The sequence below is a fragment of the Artemia franciscana genome, chromosome 3, assembly GCF_032884065.1.
Source record: "Artemia franciscana chromosome 3, ASM3288406v1, whole genome shotgun sequence".
Taxonomy (NCBI): domain Eukaryota; kingdom Metazoa; phylum Arthropoda; class Branchiopoda; order Anostraca; family Artemiidae; genus Artemia; species Artemia franciscana.
The window spans coordinates 43,003,525-43,024,782 of NC_088865.1; the positions used below are offsets into that span (position 1 = coordinate 43,003,525).

The 21,258-nt window shown below is 34.5% G+C and overlaps 1 protein-coding gene across 1 annotated transcript; it reads left to right on the top strand.

Annotated features, from left to right (window-relative positions):
• Positions 1 to 6,048: 6,048 nt before the first annotated feature.
• LOC136024649 (uncharacterized) lies at positions 6,049 to 16,412 on the top strand. The gene is made up of 3 exons (XM_065700076.1): positions 6,049 to 6,256; positions 12,719 to 13,010; positions 15,737 to 16,412. Exons 1-3 carry the CDS (start codon positions 6,199 to 6,201, stop codon positions 16,080 to 16,082), a joined length of 696 nt encoding a protein of 231 aa, XP_065556148.1. The 5' UTR covers positions 6,049 to 6,198; the 3' UTR covers positions 16,083 to 16,412.
• The last annotated feature ends 4,846 nt before the right edge of the window (positions 16,413 to 21,258 follow it).

The following is a 21,258-nucleotide window of genomic DNA, read 5'->3' on the forward strand; positions in this document are numbered from 1 at the left end:
GCAAACCATCCATAAAACAAGTCAAAATTTCTTATAATCTTTGCAGGGATCCTGCTAATACTACGCATACTATTTTTTATTGTTTTAAAAGTAGAGTTGTGAAAAAGTGTCAAACTTTTGCGTAAAGAGCGGGGCGTTAAGGAGGGGATGATCTCTTTCATAAACGGAATAATTGCTGTTTGTTTTAGTTATAATATCACTCCTTACTTTCAGTTAAAAACTGTTTTTTCGTTTAATTTCTGAACGTCTTTTAATTAATGAAGGTTTGGATTTTAGCTAACCGTACATGTTTAATTAAAATGAAATTTGTATATTAATTTTACTTTTTTGGCTAAATGGCTTTCTCAAAGTTTTGATTGGACGATTTGTGGAAATGAGGGGCGGGACGAGGGGCCTAGTTGCCCTTAATTTTTTTCGGCTACTTAAAAAGGCCATTAGAACTTTTGACTTTATTTACGAACGTTTTTATTTGTAATAATTATGCGTAACTTAAAATTAATTTACGTAACGGACTTCTGTATTCGTATATTTTTATTACGTATATAGGGAAGAGGGATGAAGAGGTTCGTGCCCTTGTCAATATCTCACTCTTTACACTAAAGTTTGAATTTTGTTCCAATTCTTTAAGAATGACTCGTGAACCACAAAGGCCGTTTAACTAGAATAAATAGTTCTATTGAAATTTCAAAAGAAAATTAAGATAAAGAGCGAGGTATTGAGGAGGGGAAGAACCCCTTCATATGCGTAATGATTTCTGTTTATTTTAAGTGTCAATTCTCTCACGTAGCCCCGACCTCCCCCCACCATAAAGAATACCCCCTGAAAACGTCGGTATGCTTCTTCAATAACCAATACCATATGTAAACAAAGAGCAAACTTCATTACTTGAAGCCCTTCCCCCAGGGACTCTGGGCGATTATGTCGTCTCCAAAGGAATATTTACTGGATTTCGACGATTCTGAACAAAATGGCTATCTCAAAATTTTCATCCGATGACTTTGGAAAATCATGAGCGTGGGAGATGGCCTAGTTGCCTTTAATTTTTGGTCACTTAAAAAGAGCTCTAGAACTTTTAATTTCCGTTAGAATGAGCCCTCTCGCGACACTCTAGGACAACTGGGTTGATACGATCACCCTTGGGGAAGAAAAAAAATCAAGCATCCATGATCTTTCTTCTGGCGAAAAATATAAAATTCCACATTTTTGCAGATAGGAACTAGAAACCTCTACAGTAGGGTTCTCTGATACACTTACTCTGATGGTGTGATTTTCATTAAGGTTATATGACTCTTAAGGACTGATTCCCCCTTTTTTTAAAATTAGGCAAATTTTTTCTGGCTCAAAACTGTTGATGGGTAAGACTAGACTTGATGAAACTTAAATATTTAAAATCAGCATAAAAATTATATTCTTTTGATGTTTATATTGGTATCAAAATTCCGTTTTTTAGAGTTTCGATTACTATTGATCCGGCTCGCTCCTTACTACAGTTCGTTACCACGAACTGGCTTTAATAAGGCTTATTTCAATATTTTGGTACAATTGGCCTGATACGATCACTCCTGGAAAAAACAAAAAAAAAGCACGTAACACGCTAATTGCTATTCATGATCGTTCGTCTGAGAAAAAACACTAAATTCCATATTTTTGCAGATAGGAACTTAAAACCTCTACAGTAGAGTTCTCTGATATGCTGAAAATGATGGTGTAATTTTCATTAAGACTTCTTGACTCTTACGCGGTGTCCCCCCTTTACGAAAATCAGGGAAATTTTTTCAGACTCATAGCCTTTTATGGGTAACTTTAAGTTTAATGAATCTTAAAAATTTTGAATCAGTATAATAGCCCGATTTTTTCTAAAATCCTGTTGATATGAAAATTTCGTTACTTAGAGTTTCGGTTATTATAGAACCTTGTCGCTCCCTATTTATAGTCTGTTACTGCGAAATGTTTGATTTTCAGACAATACTTAATTTCAAGTCTTAACAGTCTAAATTTTGTAAATAGAATGGAGGAAAAGTTTCTTTTGCTTTTGAGCATGTTTGGAGTTAAAAATAACATTTTTTTACTATTTCAACACTTAAGATTTTGCATTTTGAAGTCAACAAATTCTATATATATTTCTACACATATAAATGTATTCGGAAAAAAAAGGTAAAGGAAAAAAAGGTTCCAATAATCAATGAATTCGTAAAATATAACCAACAAAAGATAAATTGTGACCGTTATTAGCTGAACACTGAAATTTGATATGCTTGCGTTGTGACACTTGCAATGGTCATTTGCAAATATTTCTTTAACTCATAATTTAAAGTGGCCCTTGCAAAGTTATTCCTACTTGAAATCTATAAATCCTTTATGACCAATTAAACGGTTTATGCTCTTCTAATTTATTAAACAAAAAACTTAAATTTTTTTCCCAACTGAAAGTAAGGAGCAGCATTAAACCTTAATAGAAATTATTACGTATATGAGGGGGTTCACCTCCTCGTCAATACCTCGCTCTTTACGCTAAAGTTCAAATTTTATTCCAATTCTTTAAGAATCGCCCCTGAATCGCAAAGGCCGTTTATAAATAAATATCTCGTTTCTAAGTGCTAAGAAAAACTTTAGCGTAAAGAGCGAGGTACTGACGAGGGGTTGAACCCCCAAATACATAACAACTTCTCTTCGTTTTAAGTTTTAATTTTGCTCCTTGCTTTCAGTTGAAAAAACTATTCTTTTTAATTGTATTTCTTATCGTTTTTTACTAATGCTGGGAAATCCGGTGCCCTTTCATGGAAAATTCTACTCCCCCACGAAAAATTCATCCATGGAAAGATTTTAAAATGTAATCTGCTGCCCCGACACCCCCACTAGAAGAAACCCCCCTGAAAAAAATTTGTATTCTTCCCAGTAACCAATGCTATATGTAAACAATGGGGGAAGTTCATAACTTGCAGCCCTTTCCTGGGGACTGTGGGGGATTAAGTCGTGCTCAAAGACATAGCTATTATATTTTTTCGACTTTGTTGAACAAAATGGCTATCTCAAAATTTTGATCCTGTGACGTTAGGAAAAATGAGCACGGGATGGCGCATAGTTGTCTTCCACTTTTTTTTGTCACTTAAAAACGGCGCTAGAACTTTTAATCTCCATTCGAATGAGTCCTCTTACAAAATTCTAGAACCACTGGTCTATAAAATCACTCCTTGGGAAAAAAAAACAACAAAAACAAATAAAGACGCATCGGTGATCATTCTTCTGGCGGAAAATAAAAACTTCCACATTTTGCTGATAGGAGCTTGTAATCTCTACAGTACTTTATTAAATAAAAAAAACAAGTTTTTTCAACTGAAAGTAAGGAGTGACATCAAAACTTAAAACGCACAGAAATTACTTCGTATATGAAAGAGGCTGCTTCCTCATCAACACCCCGCTCTTTACGCTAAAGTTTGACTCTTTCTCTCAATTCTTCTTTCTAAAACAGTAAAAACTTTAGCGTAAAGAGCGGGGCGTTGATGAGGAAGCAGCCTCTTTCATATACGAAGTAATTTCTGTGCGTTTTAAGTTTTGATGCCACTCCTTACTTTCAGTTGAAAAAACTTGTTTTTTTTATTTAATTTCTGAACGTTTTTGAATCAATGCATGTTTTGATTTTGGCTCTCCGCAGAGGAATAATCAAAACGAAATTTGCATATTTTTTTTTTTTTTTTGGTTCAATGGCTTTCTCATAATTTTGATCGAATGATTTTGAGAAAAAAAGAGCGGGGGACGAAGCCTAGTTGCCCCCCGATTTTTTGGTTAATTAAAAAGGCAACTAGAACTTTTAATTTTTTACGAATCTTTTTATTGGTAAAAGATTTACGTAACTTATAAATTAGCTTACGTAAAGAACTTTTGTATTCTCATGTTTTTATTACATATATGAGGGGATTCGCCCCATCGTCAGTACCTCGCTCTTTACACTAAAGCTTAAATTTTATCCCAATTCATTAAAAATGACCCCCTGAATCACAAAAGCCGTAGAATAAGTAGTTGAAATTACCGAAAATACTTTAGCGTAAAGAGCGAGGTATTAGAAGGAGGTGAGCCCCTCATATGGGTAATAATTTCTGTTTGTTTTAAGTTTTATTGCTGTTCCTTACTTCCAGCTGAAAAAGCTTTTTCACTTTTATTTTTTAATTGTTTTTTTTTTAAATAATGCTAGTAAATCCTGCTCTCCCTTTATGGAAATTTTCTTCTCCCATTACAAATTCTCGAAGGAAAGTTCCCCCAGCATATTCCCCTCTTCTCAACCCCTCCCCCAAACCAAAAAAATCCTCCTGAAAATGCCTGTATACTTCCCAATAACCATTACTATATGTAAGAACAGGTCAAAGTTTGTAACTTGTTGCCCCTCCCACGGGGACTGTGGGGGAGTAAGCCGTCCCCAAAGACATAGTTATAAGGTTTTTCGACTATGCTGAATAAAATGGCTATCTCAGAATTTTGATCCGTTGACTTTGGGAAAATAATTAGCGTGGGAGGGGGCCTAGGTGCCCTCCAATTTTTTTGGTCACTTAAAAAGGGCACTAGAACTTTTCATTTCCGTTAGAATGAGCCCTCTTGCAACATTCTAGGACAACTGGGTCGATACGATCACCCCTGGGGAAAAAAAAACAAAACAAAAAAACAAAAAAACAAATAAACACGCATCCGTGATCTGCCTTCTGGCAAAAAATGCAAAATTCCACATTTTTGTAGATAGGAGCTCGAAACTTCTACAGTAGGGTTCTCTGATACGCTGAATCTGATGGTGTGATTTTTGTTAAGATTCTATGACTTTTAGGGGGCGTTTCCCCCTATTTTCTAAAATAACGCAAATTTTCTCAGGCTCCTAACTTTTGATGGGTAAGACTAAACTTGATAAAACTTATATATTTAAAACCAGCATTAAAATGCGATTCTTTTGATGTAGCTATTGGTATCAAAATTCCATTTTTTAGAGTTTTGGTTACTATTGAGCCGGGTCGCTCCTTACTACAGTTCGTTACCACGAACTGTTTGAAAATTGAATCAAGCCAATTGTATAAAGTGTTGTAGTCTTTGGTTGTAGAGTTTCGTATATGTCTCTCCCTGTGTGCGCTTCCCGCACACAGGAAGAGAGCGTATATTCAGCGTATCTCTGATACGCTGAATATGACAGTGTGATTTTTATTCAGATTATATGACTTTTAGGGGGTGTTTCTCTCTTTTTTCAAAAAACAAACAAATTTTCTCAGGCCCGTAAATTTAATGGGTAAGACTAAACTTGACGAAGCTTATATATTTGAAATGACCATAAAATATAATTCTTATGATGTATCTATTGGTATCAAAATTCCGTTTTTTAGAGTTTTGATTTCTATTGAGCCGGCTCGCTCCTTACTAACAGTTCGTTACCACGAACTGTTTGATAGAGTTAGTCAAGACTTAAAAGACCAGTCTTAAGATTACGATATCCACAAGCAAGACATTTTTGAGTTATTGTTGATACAGTGGTGGATACAGGCCGGTGGGCCTCCCCCCTAGGATTTTTCTGGCGCCCTTATTTTTTTGCTTTTTGCTATTTTTTGCTATTTTGCTTTTTTCTGTTCTTCACTTTTTTAAATTAAATTTGTCTGTTTGGTCAACTATTTGTGCCCTTGGCATCCCCCCAAGATTTGGTTATCGGTGGCCTCGTGACATTGGTCCCGTCAAGATTTTTCTCTAGCTCTACTCCAGTGTTGATAGGCAAAAGCAAGATATAAATAGTGAATGCAGTCTATCAAAGAAATATTCATAGAAGCGACAGTACTAATTATCCTCGCCGTTTTTGTGTAACATCAATAATCCACGCTAACCCTTTAGAGTAAGTTACTCCTACGTTACTTAGAGATTGCAGGGCTCAATAACCCACCTTAATGGTTAGGTTACGCAAAGATCAATCAGGATAAGCAACTTTGCAAGGACAAGCCGTAGATGCCCTTTTATAAGACTTCAAGGCGTCGTGAATCATTCCGTCCTTCTGAGATCCGAGTTTCACTGCGCTTATATTAACATTTCTTCAACTTTTCTGGTTGAAGCTAGGGCACTTGCCTTGAGCATTTGGCAACTCAGCAATATTTAAACCTAAGAAATAGATTTGTCTGGTTTTCTCTGTATCTACGCTGGACTAAGGTCAAATTTGTGTGTAAATTTTGAAGAGGTCATGATCTAATGAAGCAAACATTTGTGACAATTTTTATGTTTACAATTGGATTTTCCAACTTGAACCGTAAGTAAAATCCTTGCTTTAAGTGTGATAGCTCCTACTTGGGTAGATTATATAAGAGGATGGGATAAGGCGACCTTCAAATATGTGGCTTTGGCAAGTAAAATTATTTACATCCTCTTCCTCTAAAGGTCTGGTAAGTGAGCTAAGATTCTACCTCATCAGATTTTAAACCAAATAAATAGAGTAGAAATTAACAAATGAAATTAGTCAATAAAGATATATCTAAATTTGCCAAAATATAAATCCTGGTAGCTATATGCTACATTTTTGCTAATTCAAAACAACAAAACACACCAATCGTCAGTGTTAATTATTTTAAACACCAAGATTTTTCTCAGACGAAATCAAAAAGTGACCTTGAAACCTCAAACGGTCAGAAATTGTTTCGTACATAAAGCGCTGTCTCCTTCTCAGGCCCTTTCACTTTGAGATGGTTTCAGAATACTTTAAAATACTATTTATTCTAGTTAAATAGCCACAATTTTGATCAATTGCTCATAGAAAATTAGGCAAAAAGATCAAACTATAGCGCGAAGAAGGCTAGGTTGAGGAGGGGGCTGCTCACCTCATATTTGGAACAATCTTTTTAGTATCATTTTAATGTTATTCTTACTTTCATGCGCAAAAGAAAACGTTTATTTTATTTTATTCATCTTCGTTTTTAACACCATACCAAGTCTAAACAAAAATTAAAGGACCCCCCCCCCCCCCAAGCACGACTCTTTAAACCAAAATTTAGCTTCAACATAACTAAATTTCAATATGACAAAAAAATAAAGAAAAGTAATTACTGCGTTAAACCAAAGACCAACAAACATAAAATAAAATTTCAAACATAAGGCGAAGAGATATCACCATCAAAAAATGAATGAGATCTAAAATGAATAGAAATTACAATGAATAATCAAGTCAAACTTAAATGAAGAGAACCAGGGTTACCAGAACCCAGGAACCAGGATACCCAAACAAGGATTAAGACTAGCCCCCCTAATCTGTTTAAAGGGCAGAGCATTATTTGCACTCTAATAAAAGGCTCTTTATTTTGAGCACTATGTTTTTATCTGTCATAAGATTAGCAAAAAAATCATATTATGAAACAAGATTGAATAAAACAACAAGTTTTTCAACCGAAAGTAAGGAGCAATATTAAAACTTAAAACGAAAAGGAATTATTACGTATATGAGGGGAGTCATCCCCTCGTCAATACCTTGTTCTTTACGCTAAATTTCGAATTTGGTCTCAATTCTTCAAGAATGACTCTCAAATCACAAATCCGTTTAATTAGAATAAATAGCTCTTTTAAATGTACTAAATAAACTTTACCGTAAAGAGCGAATTATTGACGAAGGACGTCCCCCCTCATATACGTAATAATTTATGTTCGTTTTAAGTTTTCATGCTGCTTGTTTCAGTTGAAAGACCTGTTTTCTTAATTTAATTTCTGATCGTCTTTTAAGTCTCAAAATTTTTTTAATCTCAAGGTTTCTTTCAAGTGGAAGTAAGGAGTAACAATACAACTTAAAAGGAACAGATATTATTTGAATACAAAGGGAGCTGTCCCTTTTATATATCTCGCTCTTTATATTAAATTTTGAGTTTTTATCACAATTAACAAAGAAAGACTGCTCAAGAACAAAGCCGTTGAATTTGAATGAGCAGAGTTTTTTAAGAACTTCAAATTCTTAGCGCAAGGTATGGAATTTGAAGAAGGTACAGGAAATAATCTATTGATGCAAATTATTCACTACAGAATTACGTAGTCAAAATTGTGCTGACAAGCACTGTCTCCACAACCGCCCCTCAAAGTCTTTGTGAGATTTTCCGTGTTTTTTTTTTTTTTTACTTTCAGAGATTTTAGTAGACTAATTTTATCTGAAGATAAAGGTGTAATTTTTGAGAAATTCCCAAAAGTTGGTTGAACCAACGTATAGTTGGTTCAACCAGCACATAATTGGTTTGTTGGTTGGTATAGTTGGTTCACGTATAGCTGGATGGTTGAAGCAACGTATAGTTTTACTATCTGTCAATTTTTGCTGATACAGCCAATTATTCTTGTCAATATTACCACATGAATTTTCAAACATTTACATCTCGCATGCTATTATGAAATCTTACTTGTTACGAAATATTTCTTTTTATGTAAACTGATGATGGCTATAATTTTCAACCAGATTCAGCAATCATGAATGATAAAGGGAAGTAACTTCAACTAATTACTAAAGGGAAATCAAACAGTTCGTGGTTACGAACTATAAGTAAGGAGCGACACGGCTTAATAGTAACAGAAACTCTAAAAAATGGAATTTTGATGGAAAGATATAGCAAAAGATTTAGCTTATTAGGCTGATTCTGACTATATAAGCTTTATCAAGTTTATTGTTAAACAACAAACACTAATGTACCAGCCTAATAAAATGTACCTGATTTTCCCAAAAGGAGGGAAAATACCCCTAAGAGCGGAAGAATCTTAATGAAAATCAGAAAATCAGATTCAGCATATCAGAGAACCTTGTTTCATAGCTTTCAGCCTCCTATCAGCAGAAATGTGGAATTTTTCTATTTTTTGATGGACAAATGATCACGGATGCGTGTTTATTTGTTGTTTTTTTTCCCCAGAGTGATCATATCGACCCAGTGGTCCTAGGATATTGGGAGATGGTTCCTTCAAACAGAAATTAAAAGTTTTAGTGGCCTTTTTAATTGACCAAAAATATTGGAGGGCAACAAGCCCCTGCTCTTCTTTTTTACAAAATCGTCCAATCAAAATCTTGAGGCGGCCATTTTGTTCAACATAGTTGTAATTCACAATAACTATGCCTTTGGATGTTACATGACCCCCCACAGCCCCAGAGGAAAGGTCTTTAAGTTATAAAGTTTGCCCATTGTTTACGCTTAGTATTTGTTATTGGGAAGTATGCCTGCGTTTTCAGGGGAGGGGGAATTTTCTTTTTAGGGTTTATCTAACAGAAAATTTCCATAAGAAGGGCAGTATCAAGAGAGTGAGCTTGTCTGGGGATATCAATCGGGGAATTTGCCAGAATCTCTATACAAAACTCATTGTATATATCTTGCCTTCTATTTTTCGTCTCAGTTCTACGAGTGGTGTTGTTAAGGATAATTTTTCGAGGTAAATTTTTACTGGGAACGAATCATCAAGAGGATATTTCCGTAGGGAGGAGGGATTTCTCCGTAGAGGTGGTGCCAGATTTCCTGGTATTATTTGAAAAAAAGGTCGGAAATTAAATAAAAAGACAACAAGTTTTTCAACTCAAAGTTAGAATAGACGTTAAAACTTAAAACGAACAGAAATCATTATGTATATGAAGGGAGTTGCTCCCTTCTCAACACCACACTCTTTACGCTAAAGTTTGAATTTTGTCTCCATTTTTAAGAACGACTCCTGAAATACAAGAGTCGTTTAATTACAACAATTAGAAGCTTTTTCAAAAGCACTTAAAAAACGTTGTCTAGTGTTTAGCCAGTCCACCAGTCCACCAAAAACAGTCCCCTCCTAATCCTCTTCGATCTGCCCTGCCCCCTAATATACCTTTCATAAGACTGAGTTAGCCTATTTGTTTAAAACAGTTAAAAGGTCCAGTAAATATGCCCTCTAGGGATGCCATGACCCTACGGCCAATTGGTCAGGCTCTAAAGTATGCTAGTTAATTATTGTTTAAGCATAGGCTTTATTACTGGGAAAGGAGACCATGTTCGATTTTCGTCTACAAAAAGCTAAGGGCATTAGGATTAAACATTGAGATATTGTTGAGGTGGTCGCTTAGCTAAATCGAAACTACTACTATTACAATTAACAACTCGCTGCACCATGGAACCGTTTAAAGCCAACAAAGCTACGCCTGCTCCTTCTCCATCTCAATCTTTTCAGAGCCTTCCTTCTTATACCCTTCTTAGAGGTTCTAACCTCCGTTAAATCTTTCCTTACAACATCATCTCACCCCATTCCAAAACGACCTGTTATTGGTTGGCCCTAAAAGGTTAGCCCAGAAGTATGATCCTTAGAATTATATCATCCTTCATCCACAGAACGTTTCCTAGCCATATTAACCTTTCTCTGATAATAGCTCTAGAAGGCGGGATTGGACCACAACGTTCCTAGAGCTTATTTAACGAAATCACAAGGTACTTCCCCTGTTTCAAAAATCATACCCATGAACTTCAGTAAGTTATCTCTGATTTCATAACCGTTATATGTAGCTCAATTTCCACGCTATCTACACCTGGGACGTTAATGCGTTTTAATCCTTTTAGTGCTGTCACTAATTCTTCCTCATCAAATAAATCTTCCTTCACATCCAAGGTGTCACAAACTTTTTCGTTTTCCTCTATATCTTTTCCTGCAACGGTCAAAAACATTCTCCAAGGTTCTGCCCATCTCTCTTTTACTCTTTCCTTTTTATTTATTCTTGCCCTGTTCCTATCTGTAACTGGGACAAGCACAGGTTGACTATTTCTTCTGAATTTATTAAACGGAAAAAAAAAGTTTTTAAACAGAAAGTAAGGAGCAACATTAAAACTTAGAACAAACAATAATTATTATATATATGAAGGAGGTTGCTCCGTCCTCAACATCTCGCTCTTTACGCTAAAGTTTTTGAGTACTTTTAAAAGAAACTTCTTATTGTTCTAATTAGACGACCTTTGTGTTTCAGGAGTCGTTCTTAAGGAATTGGTACAAAATTCAAACTGTAGTGTGAAGAGCAAGGTGTTAAGGAGGGCATAACCTCCTTCCTATATGTAAATAATTTTGTTCGTTTTAAATTTTTATTTTGCTCCTTACTTTCAGTTGAATTTTTTCTTAATTTGTGATTGTTTTTCAAATAATGCCGGGAAATCCGGCTGCACCTACACGGAGAAATACCCTCCCACATAGAATTACCCTCTTGACAATTTGATCCCGGCGAAAATTTATCCCAGACAATTACCTTTAACAACTCCATGCGCAAAATTAAAGACGGAAAAGAGAAAGCAATATTAAAAATAATCTTATTCAGCAATTATGGCAAAATCTCCCATTGTAAAATTTCTCCTGAAAAGTTCACCCCCTGGAAACTTCCTTCTTCTTGGATAGTTCTCCCGTGAAAAACCCCTGGCAGAACATTCAGCCCCTCCCCTAACCAAAATGTGAGAATACTTCCTAATAACATATACTATGTGCAAACAACGGGCGAATTTTATAACTTAGACCTTTTCTCTGGGGCTGTGGGGGGTAATGTTATATCCAAAGACATAGTTATTGTGTATTTTAACTATGATGAACAAATTTTGACGGGAAAATTTTGGGAAAAAATGGTGGGGAGGGTCTTATGTGCCCTTGAATCTTTTTGGTCACTTAAAAAGGGCTATTTTTTGAACCGTTGGGTTGATACAATCACCCCTGCGGAAAAAAAAACAAATAAACACATATCCGTGATCATTCTTCTAGCAAAAAACAAAAATTTCACATTTTGCAGATAGGAGTTTGAAACCTCAACAATAAGGTACCCTGACACGCTGAATTTGATAGTGTGATTTTCATTAAAATTCTTTAACTCAAGGGGGGTATTTCTTTCTACTTAGAAAATAAGTGAATTTTTCTAAGGCGCATAGCTTTTGATTGGTAACGCTAAACTTAATGAAACATTTACATTTTGGATTCAGCAAAATAAATCAATTCTTTTGATATATCTATTGGTATCAAAATTCTATTTTTCAGAGTTTTGGTTACTATTGAGCTGAGTCGCTCCTTACTTACAGTTCGTTACGACGAACCGTTTGATTAACTTATCAGTATAATATTATACTATTATACTGTCTGGCTGTATCTTTCTGGTTTTCAGCAGTTTTACCCATGGCCTCCAATTTACACTTGCTTAATTTATATTTAACCCTTTCACAACTTCTACTTTCTAATTCAAAACGCACTCTGCGAAAGCAGGTTGTCAAAAAGACGTATCTGCAGACGTATCCTTTAAAGGTTAACTTGTGCTGTAATGGAATTAATAAACAAATTGATGTGCTATTTGTTTTTACTAAAATACTTAGAGCGTCATTGTGCTTGATTACCAGGGTCTTTTTAAACTTCCAATGAATCCTCATATTTAGTTACTCCCAAGATATTCCCAATAAATTAACCCCCTCCCTCCCCTCAAAAAATCAATATTTAGCACAACACTCGTTTCAATTTTTATGGTTACTTTTTTCCTTTTCAATAAAAAAAACTTGATTCGTTTTAAACTGTGCATCATCGTTAAAGCATTCTTGGTTGTCGAACATTATCTTGTTATGAAATAGACCCGTAAGCCTATTTTGTGTGATCTGCAGAACACTACCACGTTACAACATAGTGCTTGTTTTAGTATGTATACTTTTAATTTTCCTTTTCCGTTGGGTTTAGTTAAGTTGCCTTTCAAATCTGTCGGAGATTTTGCTTTGCCTTCTAATATAAACTGTGGCACTTTCAGAATGCATGTCATATCCAAGATTGAGACAAAGGCCTTCCAATCAAAGAAGAGTCAACAGTCAACACAACCCCATCAGTTACAGTTTCAGATATTATCCGGAAAGGAATCAAAATTTCCATTTGGCCAATCCAGCTCAAATAAATTTAACAAAACACAAACAGAAAATATGGAATGATGATAGATGGTTTAAAAATCAAAAACTCCCCGATGTCTTGCCTTTTGACTTATCCAATGCGAAGAACCAAAATAGAGAGTATTTTGAATCAGAGAGGAAAGCCGATAAACCAAGAACGTAAGTAATTAGCTAATCTACATTTTCGTAAAAGGACCTTCGAATAAAGTTCTTGCATGAATTTTAAATATATTTAATTACATCTTCTAGTCTCCTGTAGGGAAAATGCCCCTTGCCGTCCCTCCTGTTGAAGGAATGGAGACATCCAAGCACAATAGCGCTGCCGAAGTAAGGAAAGAATTGGGTATAAATTATTATTTATTTATTTTTTTTTTACTAAGGTACCTAGTATGGAAAGAGTTGTTGCTTAAACTTTGGAAGAGGCTCATTCGATTGGAAATTAAAAGCTCTAGTGCCATTTTAGCAGTCGAAAGTAAATGGTGGACAACCAGCGTCTTGCCAGGCCTTGTTTTTTCGCAAAGAAGCTAATTCAAAATTTTTAGGTAGCCATCTTGTTAAGCATGGCTGTATGGTCCAATAGCTATGTCTCTGGGGACTGCAACCCCCCTTCTCCCCGCCCCACCCCCAGAGCCCCAGGGCAAGGACTGTAAGTTATATAATTTACCCATAGTTAACATATAATTTTTTTAATTGGAAATAGGGCATAATTTACCTTCGTTTTAAAAAAAGACCAAGGGCATTTAGGTGAAGCTATCAGGGAATGCTGTGTAGAATGTTTAATTAAATTGTCAGAAGGAATTTTCTCAGGAATGACTTAAGTAAGAAAGGTGGATCTTTCTGGGAGTGATGAGGAGGATGACCAATTGACTATAAGGCAACATTTGCACGCTACTACTACTTATACTACTACTACTTTCCCAACCACTAATATTACTGCTACTAAAACTACTCATTCTATTACGACTGCTACTAAGATTTACGATATTCCAGTGAAATTTTAGGAAATGTTGAGAGGGAATTTGAACTTGAATTGTTAAATTGGGAATTTGAATTGTTAAGCGTATCAGAGATGTCTTAGAGGGCGTATCAGAGATGTCTTAGGAGCGGTCTAGCGTACTAAGTTGAAACTTCAAGTGCATGTTTAAGTAGATGTTACTAGATAATAGCCGAATACTTCTGGCGGCCAGGTATAGCTGAAATACGACGTTAATTCTTCGCTTATGATTATAGCATGGGAATACGACGGCAAATCATTTATAGGTCAATCACTTCTAATTTTAAACCCCTTTTATCAGTAAATGAAGAATGATTTTCTTATTATTTAATCTTTTGGTCATTCCCAAACCACGAAAATGCTTAACTTAATTTAGAAACCGGAAGTTTCAAACAAGCACACACCTACAACGTCACTTTCGTAAAATATTGGGCAAGGTAAGCCAAAAAACTTACAATTTCTGAAATGTCAATTTCAGGGGAAAGTAGATAAATGAGGAGCATATGAAAGCGAGAAGGTCGGAAATAGGCTAGTCTAAGTTTTAAGAAGTAATGGAAGGGGAAAGACGCCAAAGGAGAACCAAAGGAGATAGAAGCTTCCAATACGGTAAACCAAGGCATAATACAGTAATCGAAGAGAAAAGAAGCCGAAGAACGTCCAAATATAAGCAAAAACCTAAAAAAAAAGGCCAAACCACATTGTAAGAAAGTAATGGATAGGTAAAGAAGCACAAGAAGGAGCAGACAGAAGTATGTAACGCCAATTCAGAAACGTCTTGACGGAGAAGTAGAACTCTAGTCGTAAAATTCTGCTTGGTTAAACATTATTTTAAGGCTTTTAATATGTCTAATTAGTCTTCTAATGCTTGTAAAAGAATAAGAATAAATTAATCAGTGCTTAAAGTACTTTTTATAAATATCTTTTGACTGTTAAAATGATCTTAAAAATAATTGCTTTCCAAAATCAAATGATCTTTTTATCATGTTTTTTTTTTGTCTGATTGTGGTTTTTACGGTTCAAATACTAAGGGGGCTGGTCCCATTGCGCCTTGTAAGAAGGCTACCAGAGTTTCGATAAGAAACACTTAACCCCCTTGTGTCGATCTGGTACTGATTAGCTCCTGTAAGGTATTTTTGGTTACGCAAATTCGTCTCTTATCGAAAATTCTCTTAGTACAATTTTAGCCCTGTTTTTAGTTTTTGTTCACACGCGTTCCATTCGTTTGTTTTGAAAATTCTCTCAAACGGTATTTCTTGAATTCTAAATTGTCTAAAATGATAATTTCTTGATTAAAAAAGTTCTCTTAAGGCTTTTTGTTGTTTGAAAAATTTACTGAAACGAAATTCCTTGATTTAAAATTTTCTTAAAGTTTCCTCCCACTTCGATTGCAAATCACTCTATCCAAACGTTAGGTGTAATCAGAAAGAAACCCACGGTTGACAATTCGATTACTTGAATAATAGGCGTTTTATCTCTAGAACCTGAAAATCTTAGTCTATATTTCAGATGGGATGAATCAGATGGAAACCCATCTATACCTCATAATTTTAGCCAAAAACACTTATCTGCAAATTTATTTTCGAAATACCTTACGTATTCCCTCTTTTCATAGATATCAAAAGTTTGTTGAGGTTAAATATGTTTATTTTGCAAGCTAGAAAAACCACAAATGCCTGTAAAAACAAGGCTCTTGCACGTTCTAGCCTTGCTTATCAAAATTTATGGTTATCTAGACGATGATTTCATGAAATGGACTGTGTTTTCACCTTCTTTTAACTGTATCAAGTGCATTCATCCGTATCTAGTGATTTTGTGCATCCCTTTAGTATTTTAAGGATCAATATTATTATGCTTTAAAAGTTTTTCATTCATTTATCCATTCATTTGACAGGAGAATTCCATTCGTCAATGATCGGCTGGGAAAAGACAATATAGAAGGGATGCCAAACCCATCAGATAAGGAAAAGAATTCCATCAAGTTATACAGCGATGATAGGTTTTTAGAAGGACAAGAGCTAATTGAAGCACTGGGAACAATTTCGTTCATAACTGCTGCTAAAATTGGACCAACATCAGTTTTTTCATATTTGAAGGGTTTTTCATTTGGAATGATGTTTATCTGTAAACTCCTTCACGCAGCATTTAGCATATACGCTCTACTTTATACGAAATTAAGAGAGCTAGCAGAACAAAGGAGTTTAAATAAGGAAAATGACATAAAGTTTTATGATAGATAGTTTTCCTTCTTTAACAGAAATGAAAAGAGATACCCTGTAGAAAAAACAAACTGTGTTAATTTTTTTCTGCTCTTACTAATTTAGAAAATTCTTTGGAAAAGCAGTCTTTATAATCTTTCAGATTATTCTAATTCGGAAAATATTGATACATAGCTTGAAGACCAGATTTAACCTTTAAAATTTCAAATTTTCCCTGAAACCATTCAAACAGGATTTTTTTCTTATTTCATTTACTTGATGACTAAATTATTCATCTTGAGAGAGTACTAATCTGTGTTATATTTGTATAAACTATTTTACACTGAATACAATTTGATATTTTTTTCTTCGTTTTAGTCTTTTTCTTGTTTCTCAGGAATTTAACAGATAATTGACTAACAACAAAAGACAACAAAGTACGCTTGTTATCTTTTCTACGGTGAAACACTAGTAATCGGGTGGCTTTTGTTAGATTCCTTTAGGTTTTACGAGCTTTTTATGAGTATATATCTAGCACCTGGAGTTTTTGTGTTACAGTTTTTGGAAGCTTGTTGAAAATAGGACCATCTGATCAAAAGCCCTGATGACTCAGATGTTAGAAGTCCAAAAGTTTCATTCAAAAAGAGACGCTGTAAAAAACATGAAAACTACTCTTTTACAAAATGAATGCTCACATTTGTTTGCTTTTGTTCTATAGTAAAAAGGGATATTATATGCCACAATATATATATATATATATATATATATATATATATATATATATATATATATATATATATATATATATATATATATATGTTGCATATAAATAGATTGTCAGGTTTACTGACTCTTGAACATGCAACATATAATTGTCCATGGGAAAAACAATCCGTATTCAGATCTATACCTCATTATTCTAATGATGTGTCCCTGTGTCGCGGTCGTCATTTATATTCCCTGTGTCCCGGTCGTCATTTGTGTCCCGGTGTCCCAGTTTGTAATTTCTCTTTGAGTGTCCCGGTCGTCATTTATATCCCCTGTGTCCCGGTGTCCTGGTCGTCATTTGTGTCCCGGTGTCCCGGTCTGTAATTTCTATTCGAACAATCCCTGTGCCACCGGCGTCCCCATTGTAGTTGTGTCCCTGTGTCCCGGTCGTCATTTACATTCCCCCTGTCCCGGTCGTGATTTGTGTCCGGGTGTCCCAGTTTGTAATTTAACTTTGAGGTTCCCGGTCGTCTTTGTATTCCCTGTGTCCCGGTCGTCATTTGTGTCCCGGTGTCCCGGTATGTAATTTCATCAGTTGACAAACATGACGTCAGTCGACAAACAACTTCATGACGCATGCAGCTCAATCCTTATAATGACGTCAGTCGACAAACATGACGTCACTCGACACACACACACACACAGACAACTTATTTATATATATATATATATAGATATATATATATATATATATATATATATATATATATATATATATATATATATATATATATATATATATATCTTCTATATATATAAAAATAAGTTGTCTGTCTGTCTGTCTGTGGATCAGGTGACGTCATGTTTCTGTGTTGACTGACGTCATGAAATTAGTTGTCGTCATTTTTGCTTTGACGGTGACGTCATTAAAGGTATTTGAACGCAAAACCGCGCAGTTAGATGAAAATCCACCTGGACAGCGAGAGTCAAAACATATCAAAACTGAAAATGATAGCGATGATGATTGGGTTTGGGATTTTGACTTGGATAAGGCCATCAATGCCTACCAGATTTAAGTTAAAAAAACAAAGGTTCGTCGATATGTACTTCATAGTGACGTTGAAAAATAAAGAAGAAAAAGAAAACTGAAAAAAGAAAAAAGGTAAAAAACTAAAAAAAAACTAAAAAGAAAAAACACTCAAAGAGAAATTACAGACCGGGACACAAATGACGACCGAGACAGAGGGAATATAAATGACGACCGGGAACCTCAAAGAGAAATTACAGACTGGGACACAGGGAATATAAATGACGACCGGGACACAGGGACACAACTACAACGGGGACGCCGGGGGCACAGGCGGGATATATAAATGACGACCGGGACACAGGGATTGTTCGATAGAAATTACAGACCGGGACACCGGGACACAAATGACGACCGGGACACCGGGACACAGGGAATATAAATGACGACCGGGACAATCAAAGAGAAATTACAAACTGGGACACCGGGACACAAATGACGACCGGGAAACAGGGAATATAAATGACGACCGGGACACAGGAACACATCATTAGAATAATGAGGTATAGATCTGAATACGGATTGTTTTTCCCATGGACAATTATATGTTGCATGTTCAAGAGTCAGTAAACCTGACAATCTATTTATATGCACAGACAATGGGACAGCGAAGAACATTGTATATTCGCATGTTTTACATAGTTAAAAACATATATTTATATCTATCTCTATTCACAGGTGGGACACAGGGACACAACTACAATGGCGCGTAACTAATATGGCGCGTAACGACTTACGCGCGCGGGGGGGCTTGGGGGGGGCGCGAAGCGCCCCATCAACTAGGTGTTGGGGTGGCGCGAAGCGCCACCCCAACAGCTAGTATATATATATATATATATATATATATATATATATATATATATATATATATATTAGAGTGGCGAAACCCTATATAGGCCAGTGTATTCTCCTGATGAGCCCTTATGTTGGGTGTTGCCTCTGAATTATTTTTCTATATTATTTTTTCTATTGTTCGGTAAATGACGACTTATACTTGTTGACGACATGACTGCCTGTCCATGGATTATTCTTTATGGTTGATTGTGTGTGGCTATGCTGTTTGACCTATGTGATTGTATGGATGAGTAGGGTTAAGGCCTCATTCAAGTGCTGGTCTATATTAATCACTAATTTAGGAAAACAGTCTTCCTTTACTCCTTCTGTCTCTTTTTTTTTTTTTTTTTTTTTTTTTTTTTTTTTTTTTTTTTTTTTTTTTTTGTGTGTGTGTTTGTGCTGTAGCATTGGTGATTTCTCTTTTCATGATATATATATATATATATATATATATATATATATATATATATATATATATATATATATATATATATATATATATATTTATATATATATATATATATATATATATATATATATATATATATATATATATATATATCTATATATATAAAAATAAGTTGTCTGTGTGTGGATCTGTGGATGGATCAGGTGACGTCATGTTTGTTCGCATATGACGTCTGAATTATTTCACACTAATACAAAAGAAGAAAAAAACTAAAAAAGGTAAAAACTACAAAAAAAACTAAAAAGAAAAAAAAAACTAAAAAAGCTAAAAAACTAAAAAAAACTAAAAAAAGGTAAAAATCTAATAACTAAAAAAAAACTGAAAAAAATAAAAAAAGGCAAAAACTACAAAAACATAAAAACTAATAAAAAAACTAAAAAAGCTAAAAAACTAAAAAAACTAAAAAAAACTAAAAAAAGGTAAAAAACTAAATTAAAACTAAAAACTAAAAAAGAAAAAAACTAAAAAAAAGGAAAAAACTGAAAAATAAAAGAGAAAAAGAAAACTAAAAAAATATGAATAAATATATATAAAAATAAGTTGTTTGTGGGTTATGTCTGTCTGTCTGTCTGTCGAGTGACGTCGTGTTTGTCCGCATATGACGTCTGAATTATTTCACACTAATACAAAAGAAGAAAAAAAACTAAAAAAGGTAAAAACTACAAAAAAAAACTAAAAAGAAAAAAAACTAAAAAAGCTAAAAAACTACAAAAAACTAAAAAGAGGTAGAGAACTAAAAACTAAAAAAAACTGAAAAAACTAAAAAAAGGTAAAAACTAAAAAAAAACTAAAAACTAATAAAAAAACTAAAAAAGCTAAAAAACTAAAAAAACTAAAAAAACTAAAAAAAGGTAAAAAACAAAAAAAAACTAAAAACTACAAAAGAAAAAACTAAAAAAAAGGAAAAAACTGAAAAATAAGAAAAAAAGAAAACTAAAAAAATATTAATAAATATAAGGTAAAAAACAAAAAAAAACTAAAAACTAAAAAAGAAAAAACTAAAAAAAAGGAAAAAACTGAAAAATAAGAGAAAAAGAAAACTAAAAAAATATTAATAAATATAAAAAATATAAATATAAATATAATATAAATTAGCAAACAACAAAGCACCGAGACACAAATGACGACCGGGACACAGGGAGTATAAATGACGACCAGGACATAAGTAAAAAAAAAACTAAAAAAAACTAAAAAAATGGTAAAAACTACAAAAAAACTAAAAACTAATAAAAAAAACTAAAAAATCTAAAAATCTAAATAAACTAAAAAAGAAAAAAAAGAAAAAAGGAAAAAAATAAAGGAGAAAAACAAAACTAAAAAACGAATGTATATACAGACCGGGACACCGGGATACAAATGACGACCGGGACACAGGGAATATAAATGACGACCGGGACACAGGGACACAACTACAATGGGGACGCCGGGGGGCACAGGGGGATATAAATGACGACCGGGACACCGGGACACAAGGAATATAAATGACGCCTGGGACACTCAAAGAGAAATCACAGACTGGAACACCGGGACACAAATGACGACCGGGACACAGGGAATATAAATGACGACCGGGACACAGGGACATAACTACAAAGGGGACGCCGGGGTGCACAGGGGGATATATAAATGACGATGGCGACTCAGGGAATGGTCGATTAGCAATCACCATCAACAAAGCTCAAGGGCAATCATTAGAATCATGAGGTATAGATCTGAATACGGATTGTTTTCCCATGGACCATTATATGTTGCATGTTCAAGAGTCGGTAAACCTGACAATCTATTTATATGCACAGACAATGGGACAGCAAAGAATGTTGTATATTCGCAAGTTTTACGTAGTTAAAAACATATATATATATATATATATATATATATATATATATATATATATATATATATATATATATATATATATATATATATATATATATATATATATATATATATATATATATATCTATATTCACAGGTGGGACATAGGGACACAACTACAATGGCGCGTAACTAATATGGCGCGTAACGACTTACGCGCGCGGGGGGGCTTGGGGGGCGCGAAGCGCCCCCACCAACTAGGTGTTGGGGTGGCGCGAAGCGCCACCCCAACAGCTAGTATATAT

What these genes read in the sequence shown, in the direction of transcription:
- LOC136024649 (XM_065700076.1), top strand. Translation starts at nt 6,199, where the DNA reads ATGAAGCAAACATTTGTGACAATTTTTATGTTTACAATTGGATTTTCC. An exon ending in TGGATTTTCCAACTTGAACC is followed by an intron (nt 6,257 to 12,718) that starts GTAAGTAAAATC and finishes TGGCACTTTCAG; the next exon opens with AATGCATGTCATATCCAAGA. An exon ending in AAAGCCGATAAACCAAGAAC is followed by an intron (nt 13,011 to 15,736) that starts GTAAGTAATTAG and finishes TTCATTTGACAG; the next exon opens with GAGAATTCCATTCGTCAATG.